Here is a 21581-nt window from a genome sequence, read left to right on the forward strand (position 1 = left end):
AAATTCTTAGCCGTATATATTTGTTCTTCTTGTTTGAATTCTGGTCGACTATTGGCGCCTCAGTTTGAAAATCTTGGGTGGACCACCATAGCATTATTTCAATTGTACATTTGTTCCATATCATTTCATATTTTCTTTAAATTTTTGTTAGAGTTACTTCGTGCATTGATAATATCTGCGGTAGTTATTGAAATTACAAGGAAATACCAACGCTCGAATTGATTCTTCTAAGATAAATTTCAAACCATGTATGAATATTTATCTATATATATAAATAAGAAATATATATATTCTACAAGACCTTTCTAGCAATGCTCTGCCTCTGCGTCTAAGATGAAATGCATACAATTGCATGTCGAGTGACATTTTAGAGTAACTCTAAGTGTTTTTACGTATACTATTGAATAATTTTTTATTTTAGTAATTTCTTTCATAAAAGTTACCGTTAGTTTAACTTAAAATTTATGTCTTTATAGATTATTTATGTAATATTTTATGTTAATCAAACTTCATTTTTATACGATTTTTTATGTACTTCAAAACCAAAATAAAATGTGTTTAATATATAATATACACACACAGACAGACATACATACATACACGAAAGACTTTAATTTAGAGTTGTTTGATTTTCCATCTTTATAAAATTTGTCAACAAATAATCTTTATATCCTAAATTTGTTAAATGGTGTAAAAATAAAGGTTAACTTAAAATTACCCTTATACAATGTATTCATTGACAAAAGTGCCTCTAAATAGAAATATTGTTTTAAAAGTAAAATGAGCCTTTTTTTATATTATTTAACATATAATTTTAGACACCTCAAATCTTTCTAAATTTACCTTTAATGGGAATTTCGCTCCACAATCTTCAGCACAATTACTAAAGAACAAGTTCAATCCATATATCATAAAGACATTTTAGTAGATAGTTTAGTTTATTGTAAGAATTTCCTGAGTTTAAGTCATATTCTTTAGGGTAATTTATATAGATAAATTGAATGAGAAAAAAAATGATACAAATGTCTTAAATTGAGTTTTGTTACAAATATTTTGTTTGATTTTTTATGTAATTCAAATAAAATAAATTTAATTTATAATTTTTTAACATAAATCGAATAAACTTAATTTAATTTACTATTCATATAGCATATATATATATAAATCGAATTCAATTAATTCAATTTATATGGAAAAAGTGTAAATCGAATTTATTTGAGTCGATTTACATATTTAGTCAAACGAGACATGCATGTAACGAAATTCAGTTTAGGATATTTGTGTAATTTTTTCATTTAATTTATCTATGTAAATTAGGTTCTGTTTTTAAATATTATAAAGGAGATGTGTGATTCTCTTTGATATTTTTCTATATGTGAGTTTAACATTGCTGTAGAAATTTTTTTTTGTCAGAACACATAAAATGGTGGAAACATCTTGTATGTAGTTAAAACTTTTTATGGTTAAAGCGAAAATGGCGTTGCCGTTTTGTGTAGAAATAAATATTAAAAAAAGTGATAGAAGTAGAAATTAGCTTTGCCGTTTTGTGATTGAATAATTTTTTTTAATTAAAAAATAGAAAACAGCAATGCTGTTTTGTATTGACACGAATTTTAAAGTTAAAGATGATCAAAACGGTGCTGATGTTTTGCAAAAAAGTGAAAACGTTGTTGACGTTTTGTACTGGTATGAATAAAAAAATATAAAATCAACTATAAAAGAAACGTTGGAGTTATGCTGAAAACACTTTGAGCAGAGCAGAAAGTGAACAAAAAAAAATTTTTCGTCTTTAAATTTTGAGAGAGCTCAAAGATCTTACCTCTTTAGCAGTTGAAGTTGCTTTGCATTTGTTGATTGAAAAAAGTTGTAAGTAAATATAGTGAGCGTATAAAATGAAAAGTTGTGTTAGTTTAAGAATATATTTCAAAAGTCAGATTTTGTAGGATACACATGAGGGTGTGAGTTTTTTGTGTCAGAATCTATGTGTTATTTTTGTTCCTCTTTCAATAACATATGAAGGATTTAAGAGTGTACTTTGTCAGACTGTAGATCATCAAGGTCTGAAGAGAGTGACAAATATTTTGTACAGACAGCCTGCACTAGTATTTGGTGATTTCATTCAATTTCAAATAATGCATGTGGCTAATGAACAGTATTAAAAGTGATGAAGAGTTTGGAGGTAATTATCAAGTTGTTGGTCCAACTGAAGATGTGGAAGAAGATGATATATCAGTTGAGGGAGATGTGGCAGATGTTGCTCATGCACTAGTGGATCAACATTCATCTGAAAAGCCATTGTTTATGCATAATTTGAATCTTGATGCCATACATGCACCAGGCTCACACAAAGAGCAACGTCAAAGGAGCATCCATATCTTTACAATTATACCTCGATACCCGACATAAGAATCGATACATGTGTGTGAGGCAAGTTGAACCCCAACTAAATTTCTGAATCTGAGAAAAATCACACAGTAACGGCAAATACTTTCAAGCAAATACTTACTCGATCAGTCAAATATTGGCACCGCTTTAGGGTGCGGAACCATACCAACTTAATTCTGTTTCTTTTATGGTGTCATTCGAGTTAAGAGCACTATCAAATTGGGTCATGCACTCGTTCTCCAATCCACTTGTGCTATAGTTAGTTGATCTATTCACTGGCAAGTCGTGAGTTCGGAGTCCGAAAATCATGGCAACATCTTCCAAGTTAATCGTGCACTCGCCGTGTGGAAGATGAAACGTGTGCATCTCAGGACGCCACCTTTCAATCGGTGCGTCTATAGTCAGACTGTGAGACAAGATCTTCCCAATCTGAGATATATGAAAGAGCCCACTCTCTCTTAGTTGTTTCTCCACCCGAATATCATATGTGTCTACTTGGCGTGTCTCGTGTGCAAATTTCTTAAACCCTAAAAACAAAAGTAACAACTACCAGTCAATAACCAAAACTAATCAATAATTACAATTACTAAATTAATACTCTGTTTAGTAACAAATATAATTAATAATTACTAAAAATCTAAATAATTTATAATTACTAACTGAATTACTAATTATTAAGCACAACAGTGAATACAAAAATTATTTATATATACATAATGTTAAAGATATTCTGATATACGCTTGTCAGCACGTGTGATGTTAGTTTTTCTATCTTTATTTTTAACTCTATAGTAAAAATAAATATATAAACCATTACTTAGATTTTCCTTTTCTTTAACTAAAAACATTAATATTAATAACTCTGAATCTATTTATTAAAAACATATCCTAAGTATTAATAATTATTCGATCTAAATATGATTTTCTTATTTTGAATAAATATTGCAAAAAAAAGGCCTAAAATTAGTAAATATAGCTATCATTTAATAAGAATAATTCTGTTTTCCAATAAATAACTAAAATAAAAAGCCTAACAACATATATTAATAATTAAAAATAATTCAATTTTATTATTAAAAACTAAATCACTACACATATAATTAAAACTGAAACATCTAACATTTTGTATAAAAAACTTTCTAAAAATAAATAATTATGTGTTTAACCCAAAAACATAAATCACTAAAAAATTAGACACTAACAAGTATTAGATAAATAATTCTTTTTTGAAATCAATTATTTAAAATAAAACTAAAATTACTAAATAATTATGTTTTTTAAATATTTAAAATATAACTAAAATTATTAAAAAGTCTGTTTTTAAAAAAAATTAAAACAAAACTAAAATTACTAAAACGGGATATTTTTCCAAAAAATTATATAAAATGAAACTAAAATTAATAATTTTTTTTAAAACAATTAATTAAACTAAAACTAAAATTAAAAATGTATATATATACTAACATCCAATTAATACTATACACTAACAACAATTTATTAATATTAACAACTAATACTACTATTATAACTATAACAAATAAAATATATTTTCTAACTACTCCTAATCAATTAACAACTGATTTATTTATCTACTAAACAAAAATTAATTTAAAAAAAAATTATATACTGTTTGTTTCTAAAACTTTTAGTTCAAAAAAAATAAGATTAACTCTAACTAATTACTAATAAAACATATAAAGTATGTAACTTTTTTCTATGTACGAGGCTATTATTTTTTTTGTTGAATGAGAAAAATCAATTTTCAACTTTTAGATTTATTTTTCAAAATGGATGAGACAATAGAGATGAGGATAAAAACCGGAGAAGAAAGAATGAACGAGGAAAAGAAGGGTTGACTTTTTGGTTAATGTGTGAGAACTAAAAGAGAAAGAATTGTCACGTGTCGACCATGTAGGACAAAACATTGATAACGTTTTGCACAAAATGTCAGCACCATTTTCTACTTAACGGCGTCGATATTTTCGTCGCTAATACTGATGGTTCTCATAGCGCCGTTAATCTCACTTGCTGAGTCATTTTAGTGGCTAACACCACTCTCAGCCCAACATTTAAAAAAAAATTCTGGAAATTACACTATTCTTTATTTTGATAAAATTATTAATACCGTGTTCATTACTTAAATGGGTTTTCAAAGTGAATTTGTACATATAAAACAATTTTTAATCAAGAGTATATATAAATAATTTATAAGTTTAATCTTAAAAAATTGGTAATTTTCTTTAAAAAAATAATTGGACAACTTATTATTCTTCAAATAGTAACACTTTTTTGAAAAAATAAAAAATGTTCAAAAAGAGAAAGTCATCAGAAAAAGGAAGAGAGCGCGCGAATGCATGAGTGATGATTGCGGGTACGTGAATACTTAGAGATGTGTAGATGCAAAGTTAAGCATATTTGCATTTAGCATAACATATCAGATGGGACAGATAAGACTTGTATCTATCGGAATCGGATGACTATAAGGTTCTTTTATATATTTATTTCTTTTCCCTTCTAATTATTATTATTTGGTACATCCATGTGTTTATTCCGTTCCCTACAACTACCAAGTGGCGGACAAACCAACGAACCTTCCCCTAAGGACACACACTACAATTTGCCATAGTTTTCTACTTTTCTTGTATCACATTCTTATTTTATTTTGTTTCATCTGCCTTTTGCTTCACTTTTCAAGATTATGACTTGTTCTAGTTTCCTTTGTATGATAAGCAAGGGTCTGGTTAATAAATAACTCAACAATTGAAATGTAATATTTTTCTAATTTTAAATTAAAATTTTACTCCCAATATTTAAAAAATATATATTTTTTTAAAATTTATCAAAAATTTTAAAAATATCTTACATTTTATTTTTTTTTTAATTTTATCCCAAAAATTTTCGATTTGTATTAAATATATCTCTAATAGCTAATTTTTAAAAAGTTTAGGACGAATCCAACAATAATGTATGATAACTGCTTCGAGGGTTACTAGCAACTGGGTTGTTTAGGTCCAGACTCCTTTTGGAGCAGCGTCCGATGTCTACTGGTGTCAAGGTGCCGTCGTCTGAGTTCCTCGTGAGAAATGGCGGGTGGTACCTGCAAGGGATTCCTATGCTTAAGTTAGCAAGGGTTTTAGGTAAGTTTTTAGTAGATTTGGTTCGAAGTATATCTGAAGGTGTCAGTGTATTTATAGTGGTAGATGTAGAGTCGATAACCACCTTTTAGAGTAGTTCCACCTTTAATGGTGGATAACCGTTCTTTTTTGTTAGGAAAGTTGTTGAGATCTCCTTTTTAGATGAGCAGCAGAGATTGTAGGAGTTAGTTATTGATTCGAGCAAGTAAGGCTTGCACAACAGCATCCCGCCCGACCTCTATGAAGTTGGGCATGTGTCGATCCAACTGATGTTTGTTGATTGGGCTTTGCTTATTTTGGACCTAACTAAGTAGTGGGCCAGGGTATGAAAATGCCCCCAACTTGAGACCGATCTTCATTAGATCGGTCTCAAGAATTTACAGATTGGTTTGGACTTATTATGATGTCAGTTTATCACGTCGGGTAAACCGCCTTTCAAGGAGTTAGGTCGGGTACTCGATGTGTTTACGAATTTGAAGCGTTCTGTGTTTTCATGCTCATTCGCACATTCCGTATGATTATTTTGATAATCGTGTGTGTCATAAATGGGGGGATGAATTTATCATTCTGCCCCTAGAGTCTTATAAATACTCAATCCCTTTTCTCTTTCTTCTTTTCACTTCTTCTTCCGAAACTTCTTTCTTCATTATCTCTCAAGGCTTGTTATTTCATTGTAACCCCATTCCTATTTTTTCTTCAAGATTTTTGCTATCTTGGATTTCTACTTCGAATTTTCGCTCGTGTTTGTTCTAAGGCTTCTGAAACATTCGTGTTTTGCTGTCACATGCATTCTTTCATTTGTTCCTCCTTCAAGGTTGGTCTCGCCTTTCTTGTTTTGTTTCTGTATCCATGTTTCTTGGTGGATAATGTGCTTCTGATGTTGTCGTTGCTAATGTTTGTGAAAAAAAGGTTTCTTAGTGGTAGTTATCAATGTTCCGTTGAAAATGTATCTTTTGCGTTCTTATCTTTCTTTGAAAATTATTCTTTTGCTATGGATTTGTGTGTTGAATGCGGGGCTTTATTTTGTGTCCCAAATGGTGCCATTGTTTCTTCTGAAATGGTGCAATTTCAAGCTCTAGTAATGTGGTTTATTTGCTATGTTCGCAAGAGGGTTTTAGAACTATGGAGTTCTTTTGTTGAAGGTGATCCAACCTCTTGTGGACTTGGCCGAATGTGTGTGTTGTGTACCCGAGTTTCTGGCTTGTAGTGATGATTTTCTTTTGCTATATTATAGGTATAGCTTTATGTCTCGCTCAGTAATACTCAACATATCTTTCAAAGTTCCATCCGACCTAGACTGGGTAGATATTACTGTGCTTTCTGCTATCCCTGTAATTAATAATGAATATATCGAAATTTTTCGTAGATAACATAGGCTGTGTAAAGATCGGGGAGATGAGGATAAATATGATATTGTGATTGCTGATACCGAAGAGAAATTTTATTTTTTCTGACTTGATAAGTCGAAACGTCATTTCATTTACATGTATGAGTGCTTTTACTAGGATAGGGGTGAGTCTTCCTTTTTCTGATTTTGAATCTGAAATTCTCCATCTCTGTAAAGTTGTCCCTTCTCAATTCCACCCTAATTCTTGAGGTTTTATGAAAAATTATCAACTAATAAGTCGAGAACTTTACTGCCTTTATCCTCCAAAGTTTTCTATCTTTTTCTACTCACCAAATCATTCAATTTCGAGAAATAGGGTTGGATTTTCTTCTGAGTTGTTCAAGGAAGAAAGGTTTTTTCATTTTTTATGATTCTTTTCATGATTTCAAAAATTAGTTTTTCAGGATCCTATCTATTGAGGGTGTCTGACCTTTCTTTCTAAATGAGAGAGATGGAACATTTTTAGTCTGTACTGGGAGGAGTTCTCCACAATTATAAAATACAAACTCGAGGACTTAGACGAGGTTGAAGAGTGTGTAGTAGCCTTGTTCCAAGAATATTGGGGCCGAGCTCCCAACCTTGATACCAAGAAATTTTTGGTAAGAAAGTCGAGCTATGTTCGTACCGAGCTAGGTAGTACTTCTTTGCACTTTTGTAGATACCTTTTTGTTGGTATTTATTATGCTTATGTAACCTAAATTTGATGACCTCTTCTCTGACTTGATAGACTTCTTTTAAATGTCTCTTGCGGGAGGATTTGGTTATGCCACCTCCTGAAAATCCTCCAGCTATCATGTGAACGTGTTTATTAGGAGTTCAGGGTGGCCGATTGCGTCAATTTCTGCCTTCTTCCTCTCTTTTCTGTAACCCTTGATCATATGATCTTTTCGCCAAGTATCTCTCCAATGACCTTCCTTGGCCAATTTTTCTATCACATTTTTCAAGTTGTAACAATCATTGGTGGAATGTTCGTATATCTTGTGGTACTCACAATATTCTGTCTGACTCTCACCTTTTTTTTATTGATGGGATGAGAAGGTGGAAGCTTCTCGGTATGGCAGATCTCCCTATAAATGTCGACAAGGGAAACTCATAGCGAGGTGTAGTTGTGATACCTTTGAGATTTATCCGAGTTGTATTCATTTGTTTTCTTTGCTTTGTTCTCTTTATCTCGATCCTGGTAATGAGGGTTTTGCCTCAGGATAGGTTCTCTTAGTCGGAAATTTTCTTCCATGTTGATATGTTTTTCTGCTCATTTTTGCACTTCGTACAAGGAAGTCGGGTGCTTTTTTGATATGGATAGGGAGAATGGTCCTTCTTTGAGGCCATTAACTAGCCCCATTATGACCGTTTCTATTGGAAAGTTTTGAATTTTCAGGTAGGCTTTGTTGAATCTTTCCGTATAAGCTCGGAGAGTTTCTCTGACTTCTTGCTTGACCCCAAGGAGACTTCTAGCGTGTTTAAGTTTATCTTTCTAGATGGAGAATCGGTAAGGAAATTCCTTGCACGGTCGTCGAAATAAGTTATAAAACGGGGTGGTAGACTATCGAGCCATCCATTTCATTGCCACCTTGGTTAACGTCGTCGGGAAAGCTTTGCAATGAGTTGCATCCGACACATTGGCCAAGGACATTCGGCTTTTAAAGTTACTTAGATGGTGTCTCAGGTCGTCGTTCCATCATAGAGGACCATGCCAGGGCTTTTAAAGTTTCAGAGAACTCTAGTCCGCATGATCTCTTCAAGGAATGGATCTTTTCCTCTCAATGGGTGTCTTCTCGATCTGCATGGTTGTTTCAACCTCTAAGGTTAGCTTCCAGTTTTAAAATATTTTCTTTTAATTTTCTTCGTCGTCATACTTCTCTTCTAAGGTCTCTTTTTGATTCTCATTGTCGCTCTAGCTCTTGCTCAAGCTGCTCCAGTCGTCTCTGGTGTCCATGCATTAGACCCAAAAGCTCTGCTGGGCTCTAATTTACCATGTTCTCAGGTGGATGAATTTTTGAATTTATTCTTCTAGGTTGGGGGTTTCGTGAAATCTCCTTCCCATTGTTGCCATCTGCTCCATCTCGCCATGGAGGTAGTACGAGTGCACAATCATCGTTGTGCTATTTTGGCTCAGATTCAGATGTTGTATGTCCGTCTTCCGGACGATCATCCGTCATGATTGGATGTAGACTTGTGGGTCCTCAACAACGACACTAATGTTCCGAGGATTACCTGAAACTAGGTTGCTTGTAGGCCTGAACATGAGATCCAGACTCCTTTTGAGGCAAGATCCGACATCTACTAGTGCCAAGGTACCACTGTCCGAGTTCTTCGTGAGGAGGTGTGGGTGGTACCTTCAAGGGACTCCGATGCTTAAGCTAGCAAGAGTTTTAGGCAGATTTTTAGTAGATTGGGTTCGAAATGTACCTGAGGGTATCAGTGTATTTATAGTGGTAGATGTAGAGTCGATAACCACTTTTTAGAGTAATTCCACTTTTAATGGTGGATAACCGTTTCTTCTTGTTAGAAAAGTTGTTGATATCTCATTTCTAGATGAGTAGGAGAGATTATAGGAGTTAGTTACTAATTCGATCAAATTGATGTCTGTTGATTGGGTTTTGTTTATTTTGGATCTGGCTAAGTAGTGAGTCAGCGTATGAACAATAACTATGTTTAATTTGTTTGTGTCGAAGATTATTCTTATAAAATTATTGCTAAATTGGTTATAATTTTTTTAAAAAGTTAATCGTTAGAACGTAAATTTGACGCAAATCAAAACTTTTAGAACAGAATTAAAATAAAATAAAATAAATATTTTAAAAATTTTTAACAAATTTTAAAGATAAAAAATATATATTATCCTAAAAAAGATATATGGACTTTGTTGGCTTCGTACACCCGGATTTTTTTAACTTTGACCACAATAAATATATATATATATATATATATATATATATATATATATATATATATATATATTAAACGTAAAATTACTATTCAAATTGCGGATAATCCAAATTTGAATTAGTATGAGTTTGCGAATGTATGTTTGACATAGTTAAAAAATTGTACTGGATAAATAAAAAAGTTTTATACTTGTACATTGTGATTAAAGTTAAATGTGTTTCTAAAACCAATATTTTTTAAAATTATATTTTTTTAAAATTAAAAAAATTTAATATAACTTAATATATTAAAAATAAAATACTACAAATTACTCCTTACTATTACGTTATTATTATCATTTTAACTGTCAATAGAACCAAGTTTACCAACACTATTTGTTTATTATAATAAGGATAGCAAGATTTTATGCGAACGATATGCAACAAATCTAGACTTTGGGTATTTGAAAAATTTTGGGAGTACTCTACATTATGGCCATAGCGAGATAGAGGCTATTAGCAAGGAGTTCGATAATTAAATTAATGAAAAATAATAGGTAAATGAGATACTGATTAATATGAAATTAGCTTTTACTGCTTAACTCATCGATAACTACACTGAATCGCATTAAATAATACTACGATAAATGAGTTATCGTTCCTATAAAGATTAATAAATTAAACAAGCAATGATCAATTAGTTATTCTAGTTACACAATTCAAATTTTAATGATGAATAATTGATAATATGACTAAAATTTAAATGACTTGATAAAAAAGTAAATGAAATAACTTAAATGTAAATGACGAAAATGTAAACAACTGAAACTTAAATTGTATAAATGCAATAACTGAAATATAAATAGCAAGAATTAAAATGAATAAAAGCAATAATAAAGTGCAAGAAAAAGAATCAACCTAATTGCATCAATTAAAGACAATTCTAAAGTAAGATAAGAAGATAATGATGAGAAGAACATTGGGGTATAGAAATGTTGAATTCCGAGGATCAATAGCTTTCGTTTCCATTTCAATCATGTAATTATTGATCTCTTGTCAAATCATAAGTAATCGAATTTCAATTCGTTAATAATTCAATTTCTCTTAACTTGAATTGATCAATTGTCAATTTCTTGATCAATTGCTCATGAGAAGAGATAAAGCATATTCTCTGACTTATCACCAAACAATTCTTCAAGATTTAGATATGATTGATTTAATGTCACATATCAAATTCAGATCCATAATCATGAAAATTGAGAGAAAGAGTTTTCAACCTTGATTTTATGAATTCACTTTTTCAAGTGATCATAAAACCCAATTTGGATCTAAATTATCTTCCGATAGATTTAGATCATTGATGAAGAATAAAAACTCTTTTTAAAGAGATGATTGAAAGATGAATTAAAGATGAAGAATCCATCACATTAATCCATTGAAATTCAACAAAGTTCTCTTTTCCCAATGAAGGGAGGATTAGCTACTCACTATGAAATATAAACACTTCTCTGATTTGTCGTGTCCACATATCGGACACATTTTAAACACGATACTCATTGACACTCGTTTGACACGCGTGTCTTCTATGTCCAAAACGTGTCTTAATAAAAGATAAAAAATTCTTCTCCAAATACATTTAGACACACATAAATGACATCACGTGTCAGCATGTTCAGTCTTATTCTTAACATATATTCTTAAAAGGAGTTTAAAAATAGTATATATTATTAATTATTAAAACAAAATATATTTTAAATAATTTATATAATTAAAAATTAATTTATATTTTTTAATCAATAAAATACCAAAATATTATTATAATTTAGGGTAAAAAACGCATATAAGCCGAGGACAGATTTTAATTACGCAATTCAGCCAAACCAGATTCTCATTCATCAATCAACCAAAACACACTATAATGTAATTCGAAGCAACAAAATTCGAATTAGATTTGTTCATAATTCGAATCGACTTAGCTCGAATTATGACCTACCATCAAATCAAGTTGCCACGAATTACACAACCATAGTTTAAATTTAGTCAATTCGAATTACATGCATTTCGTGACATAGGAAAAGTTCGAATGGTATCAATTCGAATTACGCTTTTTTGCATGTGTGCCGCTGGCAGAGGAAGGAGAGACTTAAAAGTGTTAAAAATGAAGGACTGAGAAGCTGATGACAAAGCAGCGCTCTGCCTCTCACCCAATATTCTGTGTTCTATCATAAAAGCAATTAAGAGTTAACTGCGAGAGTAATTACGTATTAATTAGAATTTTTATTTAACTCTTATTATTAAAAAAATTTAAATATTTTTATTTAATACATATAAATAAATACATTTAAAATTTAATTTAAATATTTTATATTTTTAATAAAAAATTTAAATTTATAAATTTAATATGTACTCTTAAAGTACAAAATAGATAAATCCTAAAATTTATGCTAAATTTAACAATTTAACTATTTAAAATTTTATTATAATTTTATATTTTATGTACTTAATTTATATTTTAATTATTTATAAAATTCCAATTTTTTCTACTCTAGTAATATTTCATTAGATTCATTACTCCATTTTGAGAAAGAAGACTGGCTTCCTAAAAGTTTTTATATCAAATTTTTATTTTTTTTGGTGACTATATCAAATTTTTATTTAACTCCTAATAGTTAATTTTGTTAATAAAATATTCTGTAACTAAATTTATATAATTAATACTAAATAAGACATGTTTTAGCTTTTTTTTGTCTACCTAATAATATTAATTTTTAATATTTTTGTTAGGATACAAATTTGTCACCATAACTAATTTTTAATTTTATTGTAGATTTATAATTTTAATCTTTTAGTTTTGGTTGTAGGCCTTCTAATAAGTTTTAGAGTTCACATTTTTTATTTATTAAATATGATGAATAATAATATATAAAAATTAATATATAAAAACTTTTAGGAAGCCAGTCTTCTTTCCCAAGATGGAGTAATGAATTGGGAAGATGGAGTAATGAATCTAATGAAATATTACTGGAAAAAATTGGGATTTTATAAAAAATTAAAATATAAATTAAGTACATAAAATATAAAATTATAATAAAATTTTAAATGGTTAAATTGTTAAATTTAGCATAAATTTAGGATTTATCTATTTTGTACTTTAAGAGTACATATTAAATTTATAAATTTAAATTTTTTATTAAAAATATAAAATATTTAAATTTTGAATGTATTTATTTATATGTATTAAATAAAAATATTTAAATTTTTTTTAATAATAAGAGTTAAATAAAAATTCTAATTAATACGTAATTACTCTCGCAGTTAACTCTTAATTGTTTTTATGATAAAACACAGAACATTGGGTGAGAGGCAGAGCGCTGCTTTGTCATCAGCTTTTCAGTCCTTCATCTTCAACACTTTTAAGTCTCTCTCCTCCGCCAGTGGTACACATGCAAAAAAGAGTAATTCGAATTGATACCATTCGAACTTCCTCTATGTCACGAAATGCATGTAATTCAAATTGACTAAATTCGAACTATGGTTGTGTAATTCGTGGCAACTTGATTCGAACTACTTGTGCGCAATGGTTGGTCATAATTCGAGCTAAGTCGATTCGAATTATGAACAAATCTAATTCGAATTTTGTTGCTTCGAATTACATTATAGTGTGTTTTGGTTGATTGATGAATGAGAATCTGGTTTAGCTGAATTGCGTAATTAAAATTTGTCCTTAGTTTATATGCGTTTTTTACCCTATAATTTATCTAAAAAATATTTTATATTTTACATATATATCATATCTCCATGTCATATATGAATTTTACGTTCGTGTGTTCCCGTATTCCGTATCGTATTATGTCCCATGTTTGTGTCAGTATTCATACATCACAGGCTATTCATAACTCAAGAAAATACAAAATGGGTATGAGAATGTGAAAGAAGTAGAAAGTCAAGTGTATGAAATTGAAAAATGAGAGTCCAGTCCACTTTCAAAGGTTTCCTAAATCTCTATTTATAAGCTCTCCTAAATTATAAATGAAATTCAAATTACAATTAAATGCATTTTTTAACTAACTATCACTAATGATCTTCCTTCCTTCTTTTGGATATCCTGAACCTTGTGAGTTGTTGTGGACTTGATTGGTTGGGCTTGATAAGCATTAGATGTGGTCAATGATTTGTCAATTTTAAGCACCAATTGTAACATACCATAGGCTTTATTAAAGACCAAAATTAAAGCTCAAAGTGTAGTGTTAGAAGTGTGCTTTAAGGTGGCATGTGAGGCTCCATTTCAAACCTTATTTTAGCTTGAAACTTCGAAGGCGTACATGAGGAGAAATGCTTCAAACTTGTGGCAGTGGAGGTGCCATATTGTTGCTCAAAATGGAAGCCCTAGTGGTGCTTGAAATGGCGTTGGAGACGCTACAAATGGAGCACCTGAAGTGGCGTGGAGATGCCACAATTGGAGTTTGTTGGATGCACAAGAATTGGCGTTGGAGACCCCAAGGAGGACCAAGGAGAATGGCGTTGGAGATGTCATAAATAGAGGGGCAAGGATGGTGTCTAAGACGCTACATCGTTGGTCCCTAGGAGGTGAATTGTTTGGCATTGGAGACTCCATAAGAGGTGGCGTCTAAGGCACCATATTGCTTCATGAAAAGTGGCATTGGAGACTCCAATTGAGTGGAGTTAAAGACGCTACAAATGGTGCTCTCTGGATGTCTAACTATTGGCTTGTTTAACTCCCAAAAGAAGCTTAGCAAAACTCAACCTTGTCTCTAGAAATGTTGCTTTAGAAGTGTTGCTTGCGTGCTTTTTCTATTATTGCTCTTGTTGCTTCTTTTTCTATCATTTCCTATAAGAGTTTGTAAACTCAAAGCAATCAAAGTAGTATTCAAATAAGCACTAAAACACTTCATAATTGAACATAGTTTATTAACTTTCTATATGACATATCATAGAAAAACAACTCATGAAGCACATGCATCAGATATAAGATTGAACGCGTCATACCTCTTGTGAGTATTTATAGAATCTTAGAGGTTTAGTGTAGTTGTGATCACTTCTTTATATTCTTTTTTGGAGAAATGCGCTGTTACAAGCTTGGGAGTTAAGTCATGTTTATAACCGCTAAGTCATGGGGTTGGAAAGTTTGATCACCAAGTAAGAGAGAGAGATTTTCGCAACAAGGTTTTGTAGCTGGCCTGTAGCCCAAGTAAGGTCGGGTCTTGGCAAATGAGGATCAAATTGAGATGGACTCCAAAGATGTCGAGCTTAAGTTAGATACTTCTCAAAGGTCGAGCATTAAGTTCTATTTGTAGATTTTATATAGTTTACCTGGACTATAGTCTTGTGATGTCGTATGTCGAGTTGCAATTGAGTTTCTTTTTGGCAGTTTACCTTGGCCAACTGTCATTTGTGTGTTGCCGAGTTTGTGTAGGTCAATTATGAGGAGGTGGAATATGTTCCTACAAAGTTGAGCTTGGCATCTCATGTATCAAGTAACTTCCATGTAGTGAAAATCTTTGATCTACTTACATATGTTCTTACAAAGTTGCATTCTAGTTCAATGGTGTTAGAGGTTTGGTGTGAGCTCGTACCCATGACTTGAAAGTCTTGAGGGTCAGATAGTTTATTCGTGTAAGTTGGATTCCTAATCTGAGCTTTTTGAGCGAAGTTAAATTTGTTACTTTAGGAACTTTGTTGCAAGCTCGTATTTTGTGATTCGTTACCAAAAGTATTCGGCCGTTGTTTCTGATCTTATACTTAATTCTTGTGATGCTTAGATTTAGGAGTTGGGTCATTCCCCTAACAAAGTCAAATTTAAGGTAATGACCTCAAGTAAAGGTTGTCCTTGAACAACATGCATGTCTCTTGATTTTTCATTCATGTGTTTTTTTATATTTTGTTACGTCAAACTCTAAAATGAAAAGTTTACACAATATATTTTACATATATCATTCTTTCTGTACATATTTTTTCATAATGTAATATAGTTATTGGTTATTAATATTCGCAATTGTTGTTGAATAATTAGTATTTTAAAAAGTAAAAACTATATTGATTATAGAATTCGTTGAATGTGTATATAAAAATTGTAAGATGAGATTTACTTTGAACCTTATTAAATTTCTCACATCTTTTTCACATTATTGCCATTGCTATTAACCCACCTCCACCAAGGTGGCATCTTCAACCCCCCTCAAATTTGCCCTCACTCTTGAGGCTAAGAAGAATGAGCTTGTCCTCACTCTAGATGGTAACTACATCAAAATTACTAAACTTTGGAAATGGGTAATTGGTAATTACCACTTTAACAACGAAAGGTCAAAATTTCAAAATATAGCATACCAAAGGCATGTAGGTTAGAAAAACAAAAAGAGTTAGTGTGGCTTAAATAAGAAGAGTTGAAATTAATATGTTCAAATCATACTTATTATAGATTTTTTTTAACTGTTAAATTATATTAGTTTGTGTTTATTTGTTATAAAAAAATATATTTATATCTACTATATAATTTTATTATTGAATTCAATAAATTCTATTAAACCTTAAATATAAAAACAGCAGCTCAACAAAATCAGAATCTGCATATTATTATGCTAGTTATAAATCGTGGTATTTGTTTCTTTAAAAAAACAAAACCAGAATATTTGAGAATCAAATTTTTTAGGTAACATTAAAGTCAATTAATTTATTGTTATTTCTGTTTACTCCTATTCTTTCTTTTATCGTCTAAAAGAATTTCTTTTAAAATTTGAAAAATTTTTATAAGTTAATTGTTGAAAAAAGAAAAGTTCCGAACTAGACCGGAAAAGGAGAATAGTCAACAACACATTGTTTTGTTGTAATATTTTTCATTTATTTATTTTTGGAAGGGTAATATAATATTTTTGGAAAATTTCTAACAATATGCTTTCTTGTTAGAAATTCTTCGATTTTGAAAGTGGTAGCGGCACTTGACAGATAGAAACACAGGGCAGGAGAGAGAGAGAGAGAGAGAGAGAGAGAGAGAGAGAGAGAGAGAGAGAGAGAGAGAGAGAGAGAGAGAGAGAGAGAGAGAGAGAGAGAGAGAGAGAGAGAGAGAGAGAGAGAGAGAGAGAGAGAGAGAGAGAGAGAGAGAGAGAGAGAGAGAGAGAGAGAGATTGGTGAGCAAGAAGAAGAAGATTACAATCTTCGCACACAACACCACAACTCTCTGTAAGTTTTCATTTGTGGTTCCTCTCTCTCTCTCTCTGTTCATTCTTGTTCACACTTTCCACTTGACCTTCTTCTCAAGCTTTGGTTCCTTCTCCAGTCTATGGTCCCCGACCCTTTGTGTTCTCATCTTTTTTCTCATATACTTTATTTATCATACTGTATTCAAGTTTGCTACGTGTGCAAATTTTGTAAATTAAATACGGGGTTTCTTCTGTTTCATCTGTACTAACTTAATTGAATTTATTTATTTTGTGGTAAAAAGATGATGTTGTCGAGAGGTGAAGCTGGTAAGAAGAGTGTTGGTGGTTCTAATAACCAAAAGAGGTTGTTGAAAGATGTTGAGACTATGAGCAAAGCTCTTTACTCGGACAGAAATTCATCAAGGAATTCAATTCCAACATGGAGTTCTCGATCCAAGCCCCTTTTGCCTGATCCGAAATCAAGGCCGAAATCCGGTACTGGAGACGAAACGAATTCGCAGAAGGATAAGAGGTCCATATGGAATTGGAGGCCGTTGAAAGCCCTTTCCCATATACGCAATAAGAGATTTAATTGTAGTTTTTATCTCCAAGTCCATTTGATTGAAGGGCTGCCTTTGAATTTCGAGGATTCAGTGCTTTCCGTGTATTGGAAAAGGCGCGATGGGGTTCTGGTGACGCGGCAGGCTGTGGTGGTTGAAGGAAGGGCTGAGTTTGAAGAGAAGTTGACTTACACTTGCTCAGTGTATGGTAGTAGGAGTGGACCTCATCATTCGGCCAAGTATGAGGCCAAGCATTTCTTGCTCTATGCTTCTCTTGTTAATGCGCCTGACCTTGATTTGGGGAAGCACCGCGTCGACCTCACGAGGCTGCTTCCTCTTACGCTGGAGGAGCTTGAGGAGGAGAAGAGCTCCGGGAAGTGGACTACGAGTTTTAGGCTAACTGGATTGGCTAAGGGTGGCGTGATGAATGTTAGTTTTGGATATCTGGTTGTTGGTGATAATGCTGGTGGTTCTAGAGACAACCATCATGCTCCTAATTCATTAAATTTCAGGCAGAGTAGTTTGGCTTCAACGAAATCAGATGTTAAACCGAGACAGTTTGATGGAAGCAGCAGCATCAGGCGTGCTGGAAGTTTACAAGGTTTTATCAGTCCGTCTTTGTCTGGGTCCATAGATGAGGTAAAGGATCTTCATGAGGTATTGCCAACGTCCAAGTCTGCACTCGCCAGCTCTATCGACATCTTGTATAAGAAATTTGAAGAAGAAAAGGTACATGATCCTCTTCACAGTGAACCTGCAGTTGATGCTTTTGCCAATAGTGTTGAGCCAGTCAAACCAGATGCCTATGCTTCATCTGATCTTGGAAATGATAATGCTGAAGATCATGTCGGTAATCATACAAATACAGGTCCAGTGCATGATGAAGCTGAACTCGATGCATATCATGAAAAACTGGATACAGTTAAACAAGATGGCTATCCCCATTCCGATTCTGCAAAAGAAAACCCTGACCAGTGCCAAGGTAATGAGTTTTCTGTTGTTGATAAGGGCACAGAAATGGCACCAAATGAACCCTTTAAACTAGAAGAGTCCATGATAATGGCTCATGAGGATTCTCCTGCTGTTGATAGTAATTGTAACTTTGGTACTGAAAATCTGCAAGTATCTTCAGAAAATAGTGTGATACTTGATTCTTTTGGTGAATTAAATGAGAATTCCAATGATCAAGCACAAGTAAATGAGTTTACTTCCAAAGAGGATGGTTTATACACAAAAGAACAGCTCCTGCAAGAACTAGAATCGGCTTTAAATAGCGTATCAGATTTGGAGACAGCAGCCCTAGACTCTCCTGAAATTATGGAAACCAAATATGAACCTAAGATGAAAGAAGCACATAGCATGGATGATGTTACAGAATCAGTTGCCAGTGAATTTTTAAGCATGCTAGGCATGGAACACAGACCAATGGGCTTGAATTCTGAAGGTGATCCTGAGTCTCCAAGAGAGCTCCTTTTGAGACAATTTGAGAAGGAGGCTTTGGATGGGGGCTTCTCTTTGTTTGATTTTGGCATGGGCGATGATGATGAGGCAGATGCTGGCTACGATGCTTCTACTGGATCTGAGCACTGGAACTACTCTGAGGGTATTAGGCCATCATCATCATCCTTGTTTCAAGATATGTGCAAAGAGCATCCGGCTGAGTCTAAGGATGTGAGAGGCAAACAGAAAGCTCAGATGCTAGAAGATTTGGAAACAGAAGCCTTAATGCGGGAGTGGGGTTTGAGTGAGAAGGTTTTTCTTCAATCTCCTTCAAAAGATCGTGTTGGTTTTGGAAGTCCTATTGATCTTCCACCTGAAGAGCCTCCTACATTGCCTCCTCTTGCTGAGGGGTTGGGCCCTTTTCTACAAACAAAAGATGGGGGGTTCGTGCGGTCGATGAATCCCACTCTTTTTCAGAATTCTAAAAGTGGTGGCAGCTTAATTATGCAAGTTTCCAACCCTGTCGTGGTACCTGCTGAAATGGGCTCCGGTATAATGGAGGTTCTGCAGGGTTTAGCTTCAGTGGGAATTGAAAAGCTCTCAATGCAGGCGAAGGAATTAATGCCACTTGAAGATATCACGGGGAAGACAATGGAACAAGTAGCATGGGAAGCTATGCCTGCCATAGAGGGTACAGAGAGGTTAGTCTATATTTTTGTACCACAGGTCTTCAGAGATTTTTTGGTAGTAATCCTTATGTTTGACTGAATATTTTTTCCTTTGAATTTTAGTAGGCAATGCAGTTTGCAACATGATTTGATAGCAGGGCAAGATAGTATTTTCATGCCAAGAGACTTGAAAGGAAGACCATCTGGGCAGAAGTTCAACCAGTCTAGTTCAAGTTCAGTGGACAACCAGACGGGCTCGGAGTTTGTTTCGTTGGAAGATCTTGCTCCTTTGGCTATGGACAAAATTGAGGCACTTTCAATGGAGGGTTTAAGAGTACAATCTGGCATGTCAAGTGAGGAGGCTCCATCAAACATCGTTTCCCAATCAATTGGGGATATTTCAGCTCTCCATGGTAAGGGGATTGATGTGAGTGGGTCCCTTGGCCTGGAAGGTGCTGCTGGTTTGCAGTTGATGGATACAAAAGGCAGCAGCAATGGTGTCGATGGAATAATGGGCCTATCTTTAACTCTTGACGAATGGATGAAGCTGGACTCTGGTGAGATCGATGATATCGATAACATTAGTGAGCATACTTCCAAGGTTCTTGCAGCCCATCATGCTAACTCTTTTGACTTCATGCGTGGGAATTCGAAGGGAGATAGGAAACGAAGTAAAGGCAGAAAATATGGTTTACTAGGAAACAATTTCACAGTAGCATTGATGGTGCAACTTCGTGATCCTATGAGAAACTATGAGCCCGTTGGAACTCCAATGCTCGCACTTATACAAGTTGAGAGAGAATTTGTCCTACCAAAGCAAAGAATTTACTGTACTGTGTCCGAGTTGAGGAACAACAACAATAATAAGGATGATGAGTGCGAGATAATAGCTAAGGTGGAGACAAAGGACGAAAGGAAAGAGGATAAAAGCTCCGAAGAAGAGCTCATTCCCCAGTTCAAAATTACTGAAGTCCATGTTGCAGGTGTGAAGAATGAGCCTCAGAAAAAGAAGCTTTGGGGAACTTCGACCCAGCAACAGTCTGGTTCGCGCTGGTTGCTTGCTAATGGAATGGGGAAGGGAAACAAGCTCCCATTGAAGTCGAAGGCTGCATCGAAATCCGGTGCTCAAGTTACCACAAAGGTGCAGCCTGGTGACACCTTGTGGAGCGTATCATCTCGAATTTACGGTACTGGCTCGAAATGGAAGGAACTGGCAAAATTTAATCCTCATATCAGAAACCCCAATGTCATTATACCAAGTGATACCATAAGACTTAGTTGACTTGTAATGGAGTTGGCAATTGCAATGCAGGTTTCTTTATGAAGAGTGGTTATACTTTAATTTGATAGATCCACTTGAACCTGTGATTGGGAGTTTGATTTTGTTGGAGCTTCGTGAAAATAGGGTAAAGAGAAAACATCATGGATCAGACAAGGTGGATTTTGATTAGGTACACTGTTATTTTGTAAAGTGGTTTCTTTACTTTTCTATGCATTTGTTGTATTTAACTGTTTTATGTCCTCTCTGGAAGTAGTGCATGTATATTGCAGCTTACAAACCACAATTGGAGAAGTATTACTGCAGAAAATGTTAACTATTGCAATTTAAATTGCACTGAAAAATAATGTATTCTCGTTAACATAAAACAATTAGCAGGTGCCGTCTATTGATCTTCTTAGCTATTATTTTATGTGTCCAATAAACTGCTAATAATGTATTCGAAATATTCAGCAATTCTAAAAAATAAAAATGATGAAAATGTGCATGGGAAATTTGAAAAATTGACAATCAACCATTCATCAAATAGTTCTCAAGTGAACTACCAATTCGGTTCTTGTTCATTTCTCAGAATGATAACGTGATTCCGAAGATAAAAAAAAATCACTTCGATCTATATCTTCTACTTTTGTGATATAACGCAGTCCTTGTGGGTATTTTCTAAATAGAAAATACTGATGTGTTAAGTTAGGAGTTTATTTGTCCTT

The 21581-nt window shown here is 33.1% G+C and overlaps 1 protein-coding gene across 2 annotated transcripts; it reads left to right on the top strand.

Moving 5' to 3' along the window:
• The first annotated feature begins 16601 nt into the window (after nucleotides 1–16601).
• LOC112790481 (protein PLASTID MOVEMENT IMPAIRED 1-RELATED 1) lies at nucleotides 16602–21242 on the top strand. Of its 2 annotated transcripts, none has more exons than XM_029297047.2 (3): nucleotides 16602–16967; nucleotides 17230–19628; nucleotides 19719–21242. In XM_029297047.2, the coding sequence occupies exons 2-3, from the start codon at nucleotides 17230–17232 to the stop codon at nucleotides 20875–20877; spliced, it is 3558 nt and encodes a 1185-aa protein (XP_029152880.1). In that variant the 5' UTR covers nucleotides 16602–16967; the 3' UTR covers nucleotides 20878–21242. The 2 variants fall into 2 exon arrangements, with proteins under 2 accessions (XP_029152880.1, XP_025688689.1); XM_025832904.3 differs by having other exon boundaries at nucleotides 16680–16967; nucleotides 19722–21242.
• Nucleotides 21243–21581: the final 339 nt, after the last annotated feature.

Source organism: Arachis hypogaea, chromosome 3 (assembly GCF_003086295.3).
Source record: "Arachis hypogaea cultivar Tifrunner chromosome 3, arahy.Tifrunner.gnm2.J5K5, whole genome shotgun sequence".
NCBI classification, from domain to species: Eukaryota; Viridiplantae; Streptophyta; class Magnoliopsida; order Fabales; family Fabaceae; genus Arachis; species Arachis hypogaea.